The sequence below is a fragment of the Oncorhynchus gorbuscha genome, linkage group LG10 (assembly GCF_021184085.1).
Source record: "Oncorhynchus gorbuscha isolate QuinsamMale2020 ecotype Even-year linkage group LG10, OgorEven_v1.0, whole genome shotgun sequence".
Taxonomy (NCBI): domain Eukaryota; kingdom Metazoa; phylum Chordata; class Actinopteri; order Salmoniformes; family Salmonidae; genus Oncorhynchus; species Oncorhynchus gorbuscha.
Window position 1 is genome coordinate 68,697,875 of NC_060182.1, and position 17,846 is coordinate 68,715,720.

Consider the following 17,846-nt stretch of genomic DNA (forward strand, 5'->3'; position numbering starts at 1 on the left):
TTTAAGATTTAGATGCACTATTGTAAAGTGACTGTTCCACTGGATGCCATAAGGTGAATGCACCAATTTGTAAGTCGCTCTGGATAAGAGCGTCTGCTAAATGACTTAAATGTAAATGTAAATGTTAAGTACATTGGTGCAACGACAGTGCTTTTTTCGCAAATGCGCTTGTTAAATCATCACCCATTTGTCAAAGTGGGCCTTGATTCAATGAGAAATTAACAAGCACCGCATCGATTATTTGCAACGCAGGACACGCTAGATAAACTAGTAATATCATCAACCATGTGTAGTTAACTAGTGAGTATGTTAAGATTGATTTGTTTTTTTATAAGATAAGTTTACCTTGGCTTCTTGCTGCCCTCGCGTAACAGGTAGTCAGCCTGCCACGCAGGCTCCTCGGAGTGCAATGTAAGGCAGGCTGTTAGAGTACTAGTAATCGGAAGGTTGCAAAAACTAATCCCAGAGCTGACAAAGTAAAAATCTTTCATTCTGCCCCTGACCAAGGCAGTTAACACACCATTCCTAGGCTGTCATTGAAAATAAGAATGTGTTCTTAACTGACTTGCCTAGTTAAATAAAGTTTTTTTTTAAATTGGGGGGGCAAATCGGTGTCCAAAAATACCGATTACCGATTGCTATGGAAGCTTGAAATCGGCCCTGATTAATCGGTCGACCTCTATACAGTATATTGTCTAAGTATTCCTCACCGCAGAGCCTGCAGAGTTCCGAATGTAGGCCTGCAGAGTCCCTGTTACAACCCTAGTCAGTGTGGTGAGGTGTTACCCTCTGAAGTACTGACCTCTTTTCAAACTACAAATCAAACGCTCACATCTCTGATGCCTCTCGGGAAAATGTCTGTTGAATCTCTGAACAGTTCCCCCTGATACTGTGCATATTCAAATGGAATAGTTTCCTCTGACTGTCATTCTACCAGCATTGGACGAGACTATGGTAGTGAATATATTGGCTAGTCCACAAAGTCTGAACAGTGCATTAGTTCAGTAGTGAAGTACCTCTCAGAGGAGGAGATTTAATAAAATAAAGTTTTAAACAGTGGGTTTGATGGTAGGACCTGATCTCCTCTAATTCTGCTGTGATTAAGGCATGGTCAAATCCACCTGGTCCATAACACCTTGTTCCCTCAGCCCTCTGCTGTATCCTTGTGTGCTAGGCTTCTAGGTACAAAGAAAATGTGAGAAAATGACATCTGGCAAAGTGAAAGTACCTGTGATTTGATCATGGAGGAGGTGATTAAGAAACTTGTCACCAGTTTATCACATCAAGCCTCAGTCTGTCACCTCAGTCTTGACTGTGCAGTGTCAGTATTCACAGACCGGGTACAAAGTGATTTAGTCTGCAGCATGTTCAGGGAGATTTGGGATGTGCTTCACTGTTACTGTACAGAAATATCAAGTAATTTCAGTGCATAGGGCTACAGTGACTATAGCAAATCAGGGAAATGAGCTGAGCCATCATGTACAGTAGTAGTAGCAGCAGGCTTTTAGTTCTGCTCAATGTCAAACTGCTTTACTAGGGATGTGACCACATTTAACGTGTCAAGATGCACTCAGTTCCTTCAAGGATCACTCAGGGGGATGTGAAATTCAAAAGGCCTGATTCAGAGAGTGAGAGTCAGTGTCAGGGCAGTGACAACGACAGAGCGTCCTCTAAAGCTATTCATAGAATCAGATAACATTCATGATGGTACAGATACACTATATACAGTGCCTTCAGAAAGTATTCAGACCCTTTGACTTTTTCCACATTTTGTTACGTTACATCCTTAATCTAAAATGTATTAAGTAAAACAATCCTCAATCTACACACAATACCCCATAATGACAAAGCGAAAACAGGTTTTTAGAAATTTTAGCAAATGTATTAAAAAAAAACATACCATATTTGCATAAGTATTCAGACCTTTTGCTATGAGACTCGAAATTGAGCTCAGATGCATCCTGTTTCCAAGTTTTCATAACAATCGGAAATCGGTATTTTTGGACACCGATTTGGCCGTTTTTAAAATTTATTTTTTAAACACCTTTATTTATCTAGGAAAGTCAGTTAAGAACAAATTCTTATTTACAATGACAATCTAGGAACGGTGGGTTAACTGCCTTGTTCAGGGGCAGAACAACAGATTTTTACCTTGTCAGCTCGGGGATTCAATCTTGCAACCTTACAGCTAACTAGCCCAACGCTCTAACCACCTGATTACATTGCACTCCTCGAGGAGCCTGTCTGTTATGCGAATGCAGCAAGAAGCCAAGGTAAGTTGCTAGCTAGCATTAAACTTATCTTATAAAAAACAATCAATCATAATCACTAGTTAACTACACATGGTTGATGATATTACTAGTTTATCTAGCGTGTCCTGCGTTGCATATAATCGATGCGGTGGCCTTCGTGAAAAGGACTGTCGTTGCCTTTCTTAAATGCCTTTCTTAAAATCAATACACAAGTATATATTTTTAAACCTGCATATTTAGTTAATATTGCCTGCTAACATGAATTTGTTTTAACTAGGACAAATGGTGTCACTTCTCTTGCAACAGAGTCAGGGTATATGTCGCAGTTTGGGCTGCCTAGCTCATTGCAAACTGTGTGAAGACTATTTCTTCCTAACAAAGACAGCCAACTTCGCCAAATGGGGGATAATTTAACAAAATCCTTGCACGACTGTACCTAACCATAAACATCAATGCCTTTCTTGAAATCAATACACAGAAGTATATATTTTTAAACCTGCATATTTAGCTAAAAGAAATCCAGGTTAGCAGGCAATATTAACCAGGTGAAATTGTGTCACTTCTCTTGTGTTCATTGCACCAGAGTCAGGGTATATACAACAGTTTGGGCTGCCTTGGCTCATTCTGAACTCATTTTCCAGAAGTTTACGTAATTGTGACATAACATTGAAGGTTGTGCAATGTAACAGGAAAATTTAGACTTATGGATGCCACCCGTTAGATAAAATACGGAACGGTTCCGTATTTCACTGAAAGAATAAACGTCTTGTTTTCGAGATGATGATAGTTTCCGGATTCGACCATATTAATGACCAAATGCTCGTAATTCTGTGTGTTATTATGTTATAATTAAGTCTATGATTTGATAGCGCAGTCTGACTGAGCGATGGTAGGCCCCAGCAGGCTCGTAAGCATTCATTCAAACAGCAATTTTGTGCGTTTTGCCAGCAGCTCTTTGCAATTCTTCAAGCACTGCGCTGTTTATGACTTCGAGCCTATCAACTCCTGAGATTAGGCTGGTGTAACCGATGTGAAATGGCTAGCTAGTTAGTGGAGTGTGCGCTAATAGCGTTTCAAACGTCACTCGCTCTGAGACTTGGAGTAGTTGTTCCCCTTGCTCTGCATGGGTAACGATGCTTCGAGGGTGGCTGTTGTCGATGTGTTCCTGGTTCGAGTCCAGGTAGGAGCGAGGAGAGGGATACTGTTACACTGGCAACACTAATGTGCGTATAAGAACATCCAATAGTCAAAGGTATATGAAATACATATCGTATAGAAATAAAAATAGTTCCTATAATAACTACAACCTAAAACTTCTTACCTTCGAATATTGAAGACTCATGTTGAAAGGAACCACCAGCTTTCATGTTCTGGGCAAGGAACTTAAACGTTAGCTTTTTTACATGGCACATATTGCAGCCTCAGGATATATGTTTGCAGTTTGCAAAGAGTCAAATAAAGTTCGTTCAGAGCCATCGATGTGTCTGCTTGGGGGGGAATATATATGGCTGTGATTATAATCGAAGAGAATTCCCTTGGTAGATAATGCGGTCGACATTTGATTGTGAGGAATTCTAAGTCAGGTGAACAGAAGGACTTGAGTTCCTGTATGTTGTTGTGGCCACACCACGTCTCGTTAACCATGAAGCATACGTCCCCGCCCCTCTTCTTACCAGAAAGATGTTTGTTTCTGTCGGCGCGATGCGTGGAGAAACCAGCTGGCTGCACCGACTCCGATAGCGTCTCTCCAGTGAGCCATGTTTCCGTGAAGCAAAGAACATTAGTCTCTGATGTCCCTCTGGAATGCTACCCTTGCTCGGATTTCATCAACCTTGTTGTCAAGAGACTGGACATTGGCGAGAAGAATGCTAGGGAGTGGTGCACGATGTGCCCGTCTCCGGAGTCTGACCAGAAGACCGCTTCGTTTCCCCCTTTTACGAAGTCGTTTTTTTGGGTCGCCGGCTGGGATCCATTCCGTTGTCCTGGGTGTAAGGCAGAACACAGGATCCGCTTCGCGAAAGTCATATTCTTGGTCGTACTGATGGTGAGTTTACGCTGCTCATCGAGAGACTAGTCAAGGACCATATCACCTCCACCCTACCTGACACCCTAGACCCGCTCCAATTTGCTTACCGCCCAAATAGGTCCACAGACGATGCAATCTCAACCACACTGCACACTGCCCTAGCCCATCTGGACAAGAGGAATACCTATGTGAGAATGCTGGTCATCGACTACAGCTCGGCATTTAACACCATAGTGCCCTCCAAGCTCGAGACCCTGGGTCTCGACCCCGCCCTGTGCAACTGGGTACTGGACTTCCTGACGGGCCGCCCCAGATGGTGAGGGTAGGCAACAACATCTCCACCCCGCTGATCCTCAACACTGGGGCCCCACAAGGGTGCGTTCTGAGCCCTCTCCTGTACTCCCTGTTCACCCACGACTGCGTGGCCACGCACGCCTCCAACTCAATCATCAAGTTTGCGGACGACACAACAGTGGTAGGCTTACCAACAACGACGAGATGGCCTACAGGGAGGAGGTGAGGGCCCTCTGAGTGTGGTGTCAGAAAATAACCTCACACTCAACGTCAACAAAACTAAGGAGATGATTGTGGACTTCAGGAAACAGCAGAGGGAACACCCACCTATCCACATCGATGGAACAGTAGTAGAGAGGGTAGTAAGTTTTAAGTTCCTCGGCGTACACATCACAGACAAACTGAAATGGTCCACCCACACAGACAGCATCGTGAAGAAGGCACAGCAGCGCCTCTTCCACCTCAGGAGGCTGAAGAAATTTGGCTTGTCACCAAAAGCACTCACCAACTTCTACAGATGCACAATAGAGAGCATCCTGTCGGGCTGTATCACCGCCTGGTACGGCAACTGCTCCGCCCACAACCGTAAGGCTCTCCAGAGGGTAGTGAGGTCTGCACAACGCATCACCGGGGGTAATCTACCAGCCCTCCAGGACACCTACACCACCCGATGTCACAGGAAGGCCATAAAGATCATCAAGGACAACAACCACCCGAGCCACTGCCTGTTCACCCTGCTATCATCCAGAAGGCGAGGTCAGTACAGGTGCATCAAAGCTGGGACCGAGAGACTGAAAAACAGCTTCTATCTCAAGGCCATCAGACTGTTAAACAGCCATCACTAACATTGAGTGGCTGCTGCCAACACACTGACTCAACTCCAGCCACTTTAATAATGGGAATTGATGGGAAATGATGTAAAATATATCACTAGCCACTTTAAACAATGCTACCTAATATAATGTTTACATACCCTACATTATTCATCTCACATGTATACGTATATACTGTACTCTATATCATCTACTGCATCTTTATGTAATACATGTATCACTAGCTACTTTAACTATGCCACTTTGTTTACATACTCATCTCATATGTATATACTGTACTCAATACCATCTACTGTATCTTGCCTATGCCGCTCTGTACCATCACTCATTCATATATCTTTATGTACATATTCTTTATCCCCTTACACTTGTGTCTATAAGGTAGTAGTTTTGGAATTGTTAGCTTGATTACTTGTTGGTTATTACTGCATTGTCGGAACTAGAAGCACAAGCATTTCGCTACACTCTCATTAACATCTGCTAACCATGTGTATGTGACAAATAAAATTTGATTTGATTTTGTTTGGAATGAGACTAACGTGAGGTAAAGAATCATTCATTAATTAGAAGACTAATTGATCAGATATTAAAATATCTGAAAATTGTAATCTGAAGATTTTCCTTGGTGCCCGACTTCCTAGTTAATTACATTTACATGCTTATAATAATAATAATAATAATATAATAATAATTACAGAATTGATTTGATAAAATAACAGTCTTCACTTTAATGATGCCAAAGACACGACAAGGGCCTTGATCAGAGAGATGACCAAGAACCCGATGGTCACTCTGACAGCTCTAGAGTTCGTCTGTGGAGATGGAAGAACCTTCCATCAAGGACAACTTCTGCAGCACTCCACCAACCAGGCAGTTATGGTAGAGTGGCCAGACAGAAGCCACTCCTCAGTAAATGGCACATGACAGCCCGCTTGGAGTTTGCCAAAAGGCACCTAAAGAATCTCAGACCATGTGAAACCAACATTAAACTCTTTGGCCTGAATGTCAAGCGTCACATCTGGAGGAAACCTGGCACCATCCCTACTGTGAAGCATTGTGGTGGCAGCACCATGCTGTGGGAATGTTTTCAGAAGCAGGGATTGGGAGACTAGTCAGGATCGAGGCAAAGATGAACGGAGCAAAGTACAGAGAGATCCTTGATCAAAACCTGCTCCAGAGCGCTCAAGACCTCACACTGGGGCAAAGGTTCACCTTCCAACAGGACAACGACCCTAAGCACACAGCCAAGACAGCGCTGGAGAGGCTTTGGGACAAGTCTCTGAATGTCCTTGAGTGACCCAGCCAGAGCCCGGACGTGAACCCGATCAAACATCTCTGTAGAGACCTGAAAATAGCTGTGCAGCAATGCTCCCATCCAACCTGACAGAGCTTGAGAGGATCTGCAGAAAAGAATGGGAGAAACTCCCCAAATACAGGTGTGTCAAAATTGTAGCATCATACCTAAGAAGACTCAAGGACTGTAATCGCTGCCAAAGGTGCTTCAACAAAGTACTGAGTAAAGGAACGGAATACTTATGTAAATGTCTTATCAGTATTTATTTATACATTTGCAAAAAAAAACTGTTTTTGCCATTATGGGGTATTTAGATTGAGGGGGAAACACAAAATAATCAACTTAAGAATAAGGCTGTAACTTAACAAAATGTGGACAAAGTCAAGGGGTCTGAATATTTCCGAAGGCACTGTTTTCAAAGGTATGTAGACACCCTTTTAAATTAGTGGATTCGGCTATTTCAGCCAAACCCATTACTGACAGGTGTATAAAATCGAGTACACAGCCATGCAACCCATAGACAAACATTGACAGTAGAATGGCTTTACTGAAGAGCTGTGACTTTCAACGTGGCACTGTCTTAGGATGCCACCTTTCCAACAAGTCAGTTGAAGCAGCTGCACACAATCCTAGGATCACCATGAGCAATACCAAGCATCGGCTGGAGTGGTGTAAAGCTTGCCACCATTGAACTCTGGAGCAGTGGAAACGCATTCTCTGTAGTGATAAATCACGCTTCACCATCTGGCAGTCCAACGGTCGAGTATGGGTTTGGAGGATGCCAGGAGAACACTGCCTGCCCCAATGTATATGCCAACTCTAAAGTTTGGTGTACGAGGAATAATGGTCTGGGGCGGTTTTTCATGGTTCGAGCTAAGCGCCTTAGTTCCAGTGAAGGGAAATTATAATGCTACAGCATACAATGACATTCTAGATGATTCTGTGTTTCCAACTTTGGGGAAGGCCCTTTCCTGTTTTAGCATGACATTACCCCGGGGCACAAGAGGCCCATACAGAAATGGTAGTTTGAGATCGGTGTGGAAGAACTTGACTGGCCTGCACAGTGCCCTGACCTCAACCCCATCAAACACTTTTGTGAAGAATTGTAACGCAGAATGCGAGCCAGGGCTCATCGCCCAACATCAGTGCCTGACCTCACTAATTCTCTTGTGGCTGAATGGAAGCAAGTCCCCACAGCAATGGTGGGAGGCTGTCATAGAGGGAATATGAGATGTTTTGATCATGTGTAGTGATGATTCATGACTTATGTTGTTTACATAGTGCTCTATTTAGGAATGACCTTATCAAAAATGCATGTGACATTGTACTGCGTATATGCAAGTCAGATCAGTCAGTGTAAATTGAATCGTCCCAAGCTGACTCTCTCCCTCCCAGCCATTGTAGGCAGCTACCTCACACCCTGTGTTGGTCAGGTGAGATGGGAGGTCAGTGAGTGTGTGGGCCTTACCTAGCACGTGTGATACATAATTCTACTCTGAGACAGGGTTGAGAGACGAGGTAGACAGAGAGGGGTGTTTTGGTGCCAGACACGAGGACAAGACAGAGCCAGGGCCAGCCAGCGCTGTGATAGGAGTGGAGAGGGAACTGCTCTGATTGACGAGGGCCGCCTGATGGCAAAATACAGTATGACACAAATCAAGGGTGGCCTCGTATGGCCCAAATCACAGCTCCCCCCGGCCTCAGTGTGGAGACTGGAGAGTGATTGCATATACAATGGTGGCCACTGGCCAAGTGTTGATATGCCATGCAGGCTGTTTACGTCAATTTAATTGATAACAAAGGAAAATAATGTTTTAAATGTATCTTTTTCTTCATGTTTGTATGATCTGATTCTGATTTCTGGCAGTAATTCACACCTTAGTGCAGGGGTATAGTGAGTTGCAGCAGCATATCAAATCTAATGTTATTTGTCACATGCACTGAATACAACAGGTGTAGACTTGACCATGAAATGCTTACTTACAAGCCCTTTCCCAGAGTTGAAAAGTAAGAAAATTTGCACACAAAAATAGAAAAAATACTAATATAATAAGAATAAGGCTATGTACTGAACAAAAATATAAAGGCAACATGTAAAGCTGACAAAATATCTCAGAAATGTTCCATATGCACAAAAAGGGTATTTCTCTCAAATTTTGTGCACAAATTTGTTTACATCTCTGTTAATGAGCATTTCTCCTTCGCCAATATAATCCATCCACCTGACAGTGGCATATCAAGAAGCTGATTTAAATAGCATGATCATCACACAGGTGTGCCTTTTGCATTGATTTAACCTTTATTTAACTAAGTCAAGTCAGTTAAGAACAAATTCTTATTTACATTGACGGCCTACCGGGGAACAGTGGGTTTACTACCTTGTTCGGGGGCAGAATGACAGATTTTTAACTAAGCAGCTCAGGGATTTGATCCATTAACCTATCAGTTAATGCTCTAACCACAAGGCTACCTGCCACGCCACCTTGTGCTGGGGACAACAAAAGGCCACTCTAAAATGTGCTGTTTTGTCACACAACACAATGCCACAGAGGTCTCAAATTTTGAGGGATTATGCAATCTGCATGTTGAATGTTAATTTCTCTACCATAAGCCAGGAGACGTTTTAGCAAATTTGGCAGTATGTCCAACCGGCCTCACAACCGCAGACCATGTGTAACCATGCCAGCCCAGGACCTCTACATCTGGCTTCTTCATCTACGGAATCGTCTGAGACCAGCCACCTGGACAGCTGATGAAACAGAAATACTCTTTGGTGTGTGATAAAGCCCTTATGTGGGTAAAACTGATTGGCTGGGCCTGGCTCTCCAGTGGGTGATCTTGGATCCCAAGTGGGTGGGCCTATAACCTCCTAATGATTTTTTTTCAATTAACTGATTTCCTTATATGAACTGTAAATCTAAAATATTGGAAATTGTTGCATATATATTTTTGTTCAGTACAAGGAGTACCGGTACAGAGTCAATGTGCAGGGGTACGAGAGTGTTGATGTGATTGAGGTAATGTACATGAAGGTAGGGTTAAAAGTGTGTGTGTGTGTGTGTGTGTGTGTGTGTGTGTGTGTGTGTGTGTGTGTGTGTGTGTGTGTGTGTGTGTGTGTGTGTGTGTGTGTGTGTGTGTGTGTGTGTGTGTGTGTGTGTGTGTGTGTGTGTGTGTGTGTGTGTGTTGGAGTGTCAGTGTAGTATGTGTGGGTAGATTCCAGTCAGTGTGCATAGAGCCAGTGCAAGTGCAAAACTTTTTTTTAAAGGGTCAATACAAATAGTCCGGGTAGCCATTTGATGAACTGTTCAGCAGTCTAATGGCTGTTCAGCAGTCTAATGGCTGTTCAGCAGTCTAATGGCTGTTCAGCAGTCTAATGGCTGTTCAGCAGTCTAATGGCTGTTCAGCAGTCTAATGGCTGTTCAGCAGTCTAATGGCTGTTCAGCAGTCTAATGGCTGTTCAGCAGTCTAATGGCTGTTCAGCAGTCTAATGGCTGTTCAGCAGTCTAATGGCTGTTCAGCAGTCTTATGGCTGTTCAGCAGTCTTATGGCTGTTCAGCAGTCTTATGGCTGTTCAGCAGTCTAATGGCTGTTCAGCAGTCTAATGGCTGTTCAGCAGTCTAATGGCTGTTCAGCAGTCTTAATGGCTGTTCAGCAGTCTAATGGCTGTTCAGCAGTCTTATGGCTGTTCAGCAGTCTAATGGTCTTATGGCTGTTCAGCAGTCTAATGGCTGTTCAGCAGTCTTATGGCTGTTCAGCAGTCTAATGGCTGTTCAGCAGTCTAATGGCTGTTCAGCAGTCTTATGGCTGTTCAGCAGTCTTATGGCTGTTCAGCAGTCTTATGGCTGTTCAGCAGTCTTATGGCTTGGGGGTAGAAGCTGTTCAGGAGCCTTTTGATCAGACTTGGTGCTCTTATACCGCTTGACTGCGTTAGCAGCGAGAACAGTCTATGACTTTGGTGGCTGGATTCTTTGACAATTTTTAGGGCCTTCCTTTGACACCGCCTGGTATAGAAGTCCTAGATGGCAGGGAGCTCGGCCTCAGTGATGTACTTGGCTGTACACACTACACTGTGTAGCGCTTTGTTGTCAGATGCCAAGCAGTTTCCATACCAAGCGGTGATGCAGCCAGTCAAAATTCTTCCAATGGTGAAGTTGTAGAACTTTTTGAGGATTTGAGGGCCCATGCTAAATCTTTTCAGCTTTCTGATTGGCGAAGAGTCATTGTCATACCCTCTTCACGTCTATGTTGGTGTGTTTGGACCATGATAGGTCCATAATCATGTGGACACAGGAAATTGAAGCTCTCAACCCGCTCCACTACAACCCTGTCGATGGGAATAGGGATGTTGTCGGCCCTCCGTTTCCTGTAGTCCACGATCAGCTCTTTTGTCTTACTGACCACACTGCCAGGTCACTGACATCCTCCCTATATGCCGTCTCGTCGACGGTAATCAGGCCTACAGTAACAGCGCTGTGTCGTCGGCAAACTTAATGATTGTGTTGAAGTCGTGCACAGCCACGCAATCGTGGGTGAACAAACAGGGAGTACAGGAGGGGATTAAGCACGCACCCATGAGTGGCCCATGTGTTGAGGATCAGCATGGAGGATGTGTTGTTGCGTAACCTCACCACCTGGGGCCAGCCCATCAGGAAGTACAGGATCCAGTTGCAGAGCCGCTCGGCTCTGGAGTGCTACCACGGCTGCACAGTTAGCAACAACATCAGCCATTCTGCCTGCCTGTTACGCTGGGAATAGAATAATATCAATTTCACCGTTTACGCTGCCAGCGAGTCTTGTAAATGCAATCACAACATTTTCAGAACGAGGGTATTTGATTATATTTATTTTCAGATTGCGGGCTCTGTCAGTAAGCTGTATACTTTAGCATAATGACACGATACAGTCTGAACATTCAACAGTGATGTGGTTAGGGTCGCTGCAGTATTACTGTAGTACAAATGGAACTTGCTTACAGTTTTAATGACTCGCATCCTTTTAACATTGTCATTTATTTCTAGAGCGATTCCCATTTGTTATGTGTATAGAACTAGTGTAAAACAGGCGTGAATAATCGTCCTGTTAATCATTCATAAACTGCTCAGTAATTCTCTAACAGAGATGTCCATTAACCAAATGCCGAGGGATGTTTATATGCTGATATTGATTATGTTGTATAACATTCATACAATTATAATACACAGTCTGACATAACCAAAACTAGTTTTCCAACAAGAAAATATTGATATTGCTATACTAGATATAGTGGATATTGTCACGCCCTGGTCTTAGTATTTTGTGTTTTCTTTATTATTTTGGTCAGGCCAGGGTGTGACATGGGTTTATTGTGGTGTGTTTTGTTTTGGGGTTTTGTTAGGTATTGGGTTTGTGGCTTAGTGGGGGTATCTAGCATAGTCTATGGCTGTCTGGAGTGGTTCTCAATCAGAGGCAGGTGTTTATCGTTGTCTCTGATTGGGAACCATATTTAGGCAGCCATATTCTTTGAGTGTTTCGTGGGTGATTGTTCCTGTCTCTGTGTTAGTTTGCACCAGTTTAGGCTGTTATAGGTTTTCACTTTACGTTTGTTGTTTTTTCATCGTCATTAAAGATGTATCTAAATAACCACGCCGCATTTTGGTTCGACTCTCCTTCGCAAGAAAACCGTAACAGAATCACCCACCACAACAGGACCAAGCGGAGTGGTGACAGGCAGCAGCAGGAGGAGCAGCGATCACAGGATCACAGGGGCTCATAGGGAGTATGGCTACGCCAGGTAGGAGACCTGCGCAAACTTCCTGTGCTTACCGGGGGGCTAGAGAGACCGGGCAGGCACCGTGTTATGCTGTGGTGCGCACGGTGTCTCCAGTGCGGGTGCATAGCCCGGTGCGGTACATACCAGCTCCGCGTATCGGCCGGGCTAGAGTAAGCATCGAGCCAAGTGTCATGAAGCCGGCTCTACGCATCTGGTCTCCAGTGCGTCTCTTGGACCGGCTTACATGGCACCAGCCTTGCGCTCGTGTCTCCGGTTCACCTGCATAGCCCAGTGTGGGCTATTCCACCTCGCCGCACTGGCAGGGCGACCGGGAGTATTCAACCAGGTAAGGTTGGGCAGGCTCGGTGCTCAAGAGCTCCAGTGCGCCTGCACGGTCCGGTCTATCCAGTACCACCTCCACGCATCAGCCCTCCGGTGGCAGCTCTCCACACCAGGCTTCCTGTGCGTGTCCTCGGCCCAGTACCACCAGTGCCAGCACCACGCATCAGGCCTACAGTGCGCCTCGCCTGTCTAGCGCTGTCAGAGCCTTCCTCCTTTACAGCGCTACCGGAGTCTCCCGCTTGTTTAGCGCTGCCAGAGCCTTCCTCCTCTACTGCGCTGTCGGAGTCTCCCGCCTGTTCAGCACTGCCAGAGCCGCCAGTCTGCATGGAGCAGCCAGAGCCGCCAGCCTGCATGGAGCAGCCAGAGCCACCAGTCTGCATGGAGCAGCCAGAGCCGCCAGTCTGCATGGAGCAGCCAGAGCCGCCAGTCTGCATGGAGCAGCCAGAGCCGCCAGTCTGCATGGAGCAGCCAGAGCCGCCAGTCTGCATGGAGCAGCCAGAGCCGCCAGTCTGCATGGAGCAGCCAGAGCCGCCAGTCTGCCAGTCTGCGCCAGTCAGCTGTTATTAGTACCTGTACTGACTCCAAATCGGTCTATGAATAAAACCAAATGATCTATTTACTCAGTAAAATGCATGCTACAGTGGGGCAAAAAAGTATTTCGTCAGCCACCAATTGTGCAAGTTCTCTCACTTAAAAAGATGAGAGGCCTGTAATTGTCATCATAGGTACACTTCAATTATGACAGACAAAATGAGGAAAAAAAATCTAGAAAATCACATTGTAGGATTTTTAATGAATTTATTTGCAAATTACATGGATCAGTTTCTTGTCTCATGAGCAAATCCAGCCCAAAGCAATACACAGCTAGATGCTTGATGATGCTCCTTAGCATACATTTCGACATTTAGCTGGATCATTATTTCCTTTTAAACCTGAACTCTCCAATCAATTACTTCAGCCTCATTTGTGCTATATAAACAGTGTAAATAGCCCAAAGGATGTTCGGCAGGCTTGAAAGAATACCGGACGGATACTTTCTGTTTGATCACATTGGCAGAAGACTTCCCAATGAACAGCCAGAAACAGAGAGCCTACATAGGAGAACATATGTCAGTCATCCATTTTAACTCCTCAGGGTAGGTAGTCCGTTTCTTCAGCATTTGTGTCATCCTGTTCTCCTGTTCTGCATGGTGTGTCACCATGACCTCATTGAGAAGCAATAAACCAGAAATTTAGACCACCAGTTTACCATGATAAAGCTGAAGGTGAAATAAATGTGAAAAAAATGATTTCCCTGATATTTTAAGGTACCTATTTTGCTGCTGGAATATTGGGTAATTGAGAATATATGGTGGAGCCTGAATCTTCAACCAGTAGGACATGAACTGTAATGTTCCACAATTAAGTACAATCGGCATGACCTTCCCTATCTACCTGTCCAGTGTCTGGGGAGTTGAATCTCCCGTTTCCATAAAGGTCATAACTACACACTAGATTCAAAGAGAAGTGAAGAATCTCCCCATGTTAACAGGTGGTCAGTGGGCTCCTGTTGAGGGTAGTGGTGGTTTTCCTCTCTCTCCTCTCACTCTGAAAATGTTGTCTTGACAGGATGATGAAGTGGTGCTCCAGTGTGTCGCCTGCATCCACAAGGAGAATCGCAAGTTCTGCCTGACAGCAGAGGGGCTCGGCAATCGACTGTGCTACCTTGAACCCACGTCAGAGGCAAAGGTAGGCACAGAGAGACTACATACTGTGAAGAGGAATAGGCCTGTGACATTATTCGTTGTTTGTTTCTCTCAAACTGAAAGCTTATGCAAAGAAAATTAGACAGAATTTCAGAGTGGCTCTAGCTCCAAGATATAATCCAGGATTTCCTACCGGAAATGAACATTTTGAATGTGGTATCATCACATTACATTTACATTTAAGTCATTTAGCAGACGCTCTTATCCAGAGCGACTTACAAATTGGTGCATTCACCTTATGAAATCCAGTGGAACAGTCACTTTACAATAGTGCATCTAAATCTTAAAGGGGGGGTGAGAAGGATTACTTATCCTATCCTAGGTATTCCTTAAAGAGGTGGGGTTTCAGGTGTCTCCGGAAGGTGGTGATTGACTCCGCTGTCCTGGCGTCGTGAGGGAGTTTGTTCCACCATTGGGGGGCCAGAGCAGCGAACAGTTTTGACTGGGCCGAGCGGGAACTGTACTTCCTCAGTGGTAGGGAGGCGAGCAGGTCAGAGGTGGATGAACGCAGTGCCCTTGTTTGGGTGTAGGGCCTGATCAGAGCCTGGAGGTACTGAGGTGCCGTTCCCCTCACAGCTCCGTAGGCAAGCACCATGGTCTTGTAGCGGATGCGAGCTTCAACTGGAAGCCAGTGGAGAGAGCGGAGGAGCGGGGTGACGTGAGAGAACTTGGGAAGGTTGAACACCAGACGGGCTGCGGCGTTCTGGATGAGTTGTAGGGGTTTAATGGCACAGGCAGGGAGCCCAGCCAACAGCGAGTTGCAGTAATCCAGACGGGAGATGACAAGTGCCTGAGTGTAGATAATACGCTTCTGAAACAGGGTGTATTTGAGGGGTCTTCTCAGGTGTTCTCCACAGTGTCCATTGAGTGGGATGAGAGAATCCCAGGGCTCAGCAAAGCTGTATGGGAAGCACATATTCACTGAGTTTAAAATGATTCAAGTCCAGCTACACGTAACCAGGTTGTACACGTAACCAGGTTGTACACGTAACAAAATCAAATCAAATCAAATCAAATTTATTTCTATAGCCTTTCGTACATCAGCTGATATCTCAAAGTGCTGTACAGAAACCCAGCCTAAAACCCCAAACAGCAAACAATGCAGGTGTAAAAACACGGTGGCTAGGAAAAACTCCCTAGAAAGGCAAAAACCTAGGAAAAAACCTAGAGAGGAACCGGGCTATGTGGGGTGGCCAGTCCTCTTCTGGCTGTGCCGGGTAGAGATTATAACAGAACATGACCAAGATGTTCAAATGTTCATAAATGACCAGCATGGTCGAATAATAATAAGGCAGAACAGTTGAAACTGGAGCAGCAGCACAGTCAGGTGGACTGGGGACAGCAAGGAGCCATCATGTCAGGTAGTCCTGGGGCACGGTCCTAGGGCTCAGGTCCTCCGAGAGAGAGAAAGAAAGAGAGAATTAGAGAGAGCATATGTGGGGTGGCCAGTCCTCTTCTGGCTATGCCGGGTGGAGATTATAACAGAACGTGGCCAAGATGTTCAAATGTTCATAAATGACCAGCATGGTTGAATAATAGTAAGGCAGAACAGTTGAAACTGGAGCAGCAGCATGGCCAGGTGGACTGGGGACAGCAAGGAGTCATCATGTCAGGTAGTCCTGGGACATGGTCCTAGGGCCCAGGCCAGTTGAAACTGGAGCAGCAGCATGGCCAGGTGGACTGGGGACAGCAAGGAGTCATCATGTCAGGTAGTCCTGGGGCATGGTCCTAGGGCTCAGGTCCTCCGAGAGAGAGAAAGAAAGAGAGAAGGAGAGAATTAGAGAACGCACACTTAGATTCACACAGGACACCGAATAGGACAGGAGAAGTACTCCAGATATAACAAACTGACCCTAGCCCCCCCGACACATAAACTACTGCAGCATAAATACTGGAGGCTGAGACTTTACGTAACCAGGGTCTTTACGTTACCCGGGTCTTTACATTACCAGGGTCTTTCCGTTACCCGGGTTTTACATTACCAGGGTCTTTACGTTACCAGGGTCTTTACGTTACCAGGGTCTTTACGTTACCAGGGTCTTTACGTTACCTGGGTCTTTACGTTACCCGGGTCTTTACGTTACCAGGGTCTTTACGTTACCAGGGTCTTTATGTTACCAGGGTCTTTACGTTACCAGGGTCTTTACGTTACCAGGGTCTTTACGTTACCTGGGTCTTTACGTTACCCGGGTCTTTACGTTACCAGGGTCTTTACGTTACCAGGGTCTTTACGTTACCAGGTTGTACACTTTACCAGGGTCTTTACGTTACCCGGGTCTTTACGTTACCAGGGTCTTTACGTTACCAGGGTCTTTACATTACCAGGGTCTTTACGTTACCCGGGTCTTTACGTTACCAGGTTCTTTACGTTACCAGGGTCTTTACGTTACTAGGGTCTTTACGTTACCCGGGTCTTTACGTTACCCGGATCTTTACGTTACCAGGGTCTTTACGTTACCAGGTTCTTTACGTTACCCGGGTCTTTACGTTACCCGGTTCTTTACGTTACCAGGAACTTTACGTTACCAGGGTCTTTACGTTACCCGGGTCTTTACGTTACCCGGGTCTTTACGTTACCTGGGTCTTTACGTTACCCGGGTCTTTACGTTACCAGGGTCTTTACGTTACCTGGGTCTTTCACGTTACCGGGTCTTTACGTTACCAGGGTCTTTCACGTTACCAGGGTCTTTACGTTACCAGGGTCTTTACGTTACCCGGGTCTTTATGTTACCAGGGTCTTTACGTTACCAGGGTCTTTACGTTACCAGGGTCTTTACGTTACCAGGTCTTTACGTTACCAGGGTCTTTACGACACCAGGGTCTTTACATTACCAGGGTCTTTACGTTACCCGGGTCTTTACGTTACCAGGGTCTTTACGTTACCCGGGTCTTTACGTTACCCGGGTCTTTACGTTACCAGGGTCTTTACGTTACCCGGGTCTTTACGTTACCAGGGTCTTTACGTTACCAGGGTCTTTACGTTACCAGGTTGTACACTTTACCAGGGTCTTTACGTTACCCGGGTCTTTACGTTACCAGGGTCTTTACGTTACCTGGGTCTTTATGTTACCCGGGTCTTTACGTTACCAGGGTCTTTACGTTTCCAGGTTCTTTACGTTACCAGGGTCTTTACGTTACCAGGGTCTTTACGTTACCCGGGTCTTTACTTTTCCAGGGTCTTTACGTTACCAGGGTCTTTACGTTTCCAGGTTCTTTACGTTACCTGGGTCTTTACGTTACCAGGGTCTTTACGTTACCAGGGTCTTTACGTTACCAGGGTCTTTACGTTACCAGGTTGTACACTTTACCAG

At 45.3% G+C, this 17,846-nt stretch overlaps 1 protein-coding gene across 4 annotated transcripts in view; it reads left to right on the forward strand.

The window, feature by feature from the left end:
• Positions 1-17,846, forward strand: part of LOC124046431 (ryanodine receptor 3-like) — a 179,850-nt gene that overhangs the window by 31,702 nt on the left and 130,302 nt on the right. For all 4 annotated transcript variants that reach the window (XM_046366785.1, XM_046366788.1, XM_046366787.1 and 1 more), the window contains exon 2: positions 14,399-14,518. In XM_046366785.1, coding sequence (XP_046222741.1) covers positions 14,399-14,518 — 120 coding nt within the window. The remainder of the gene's footprint in view (positions 1-14,398; positions 14,519-17,846) is intronic.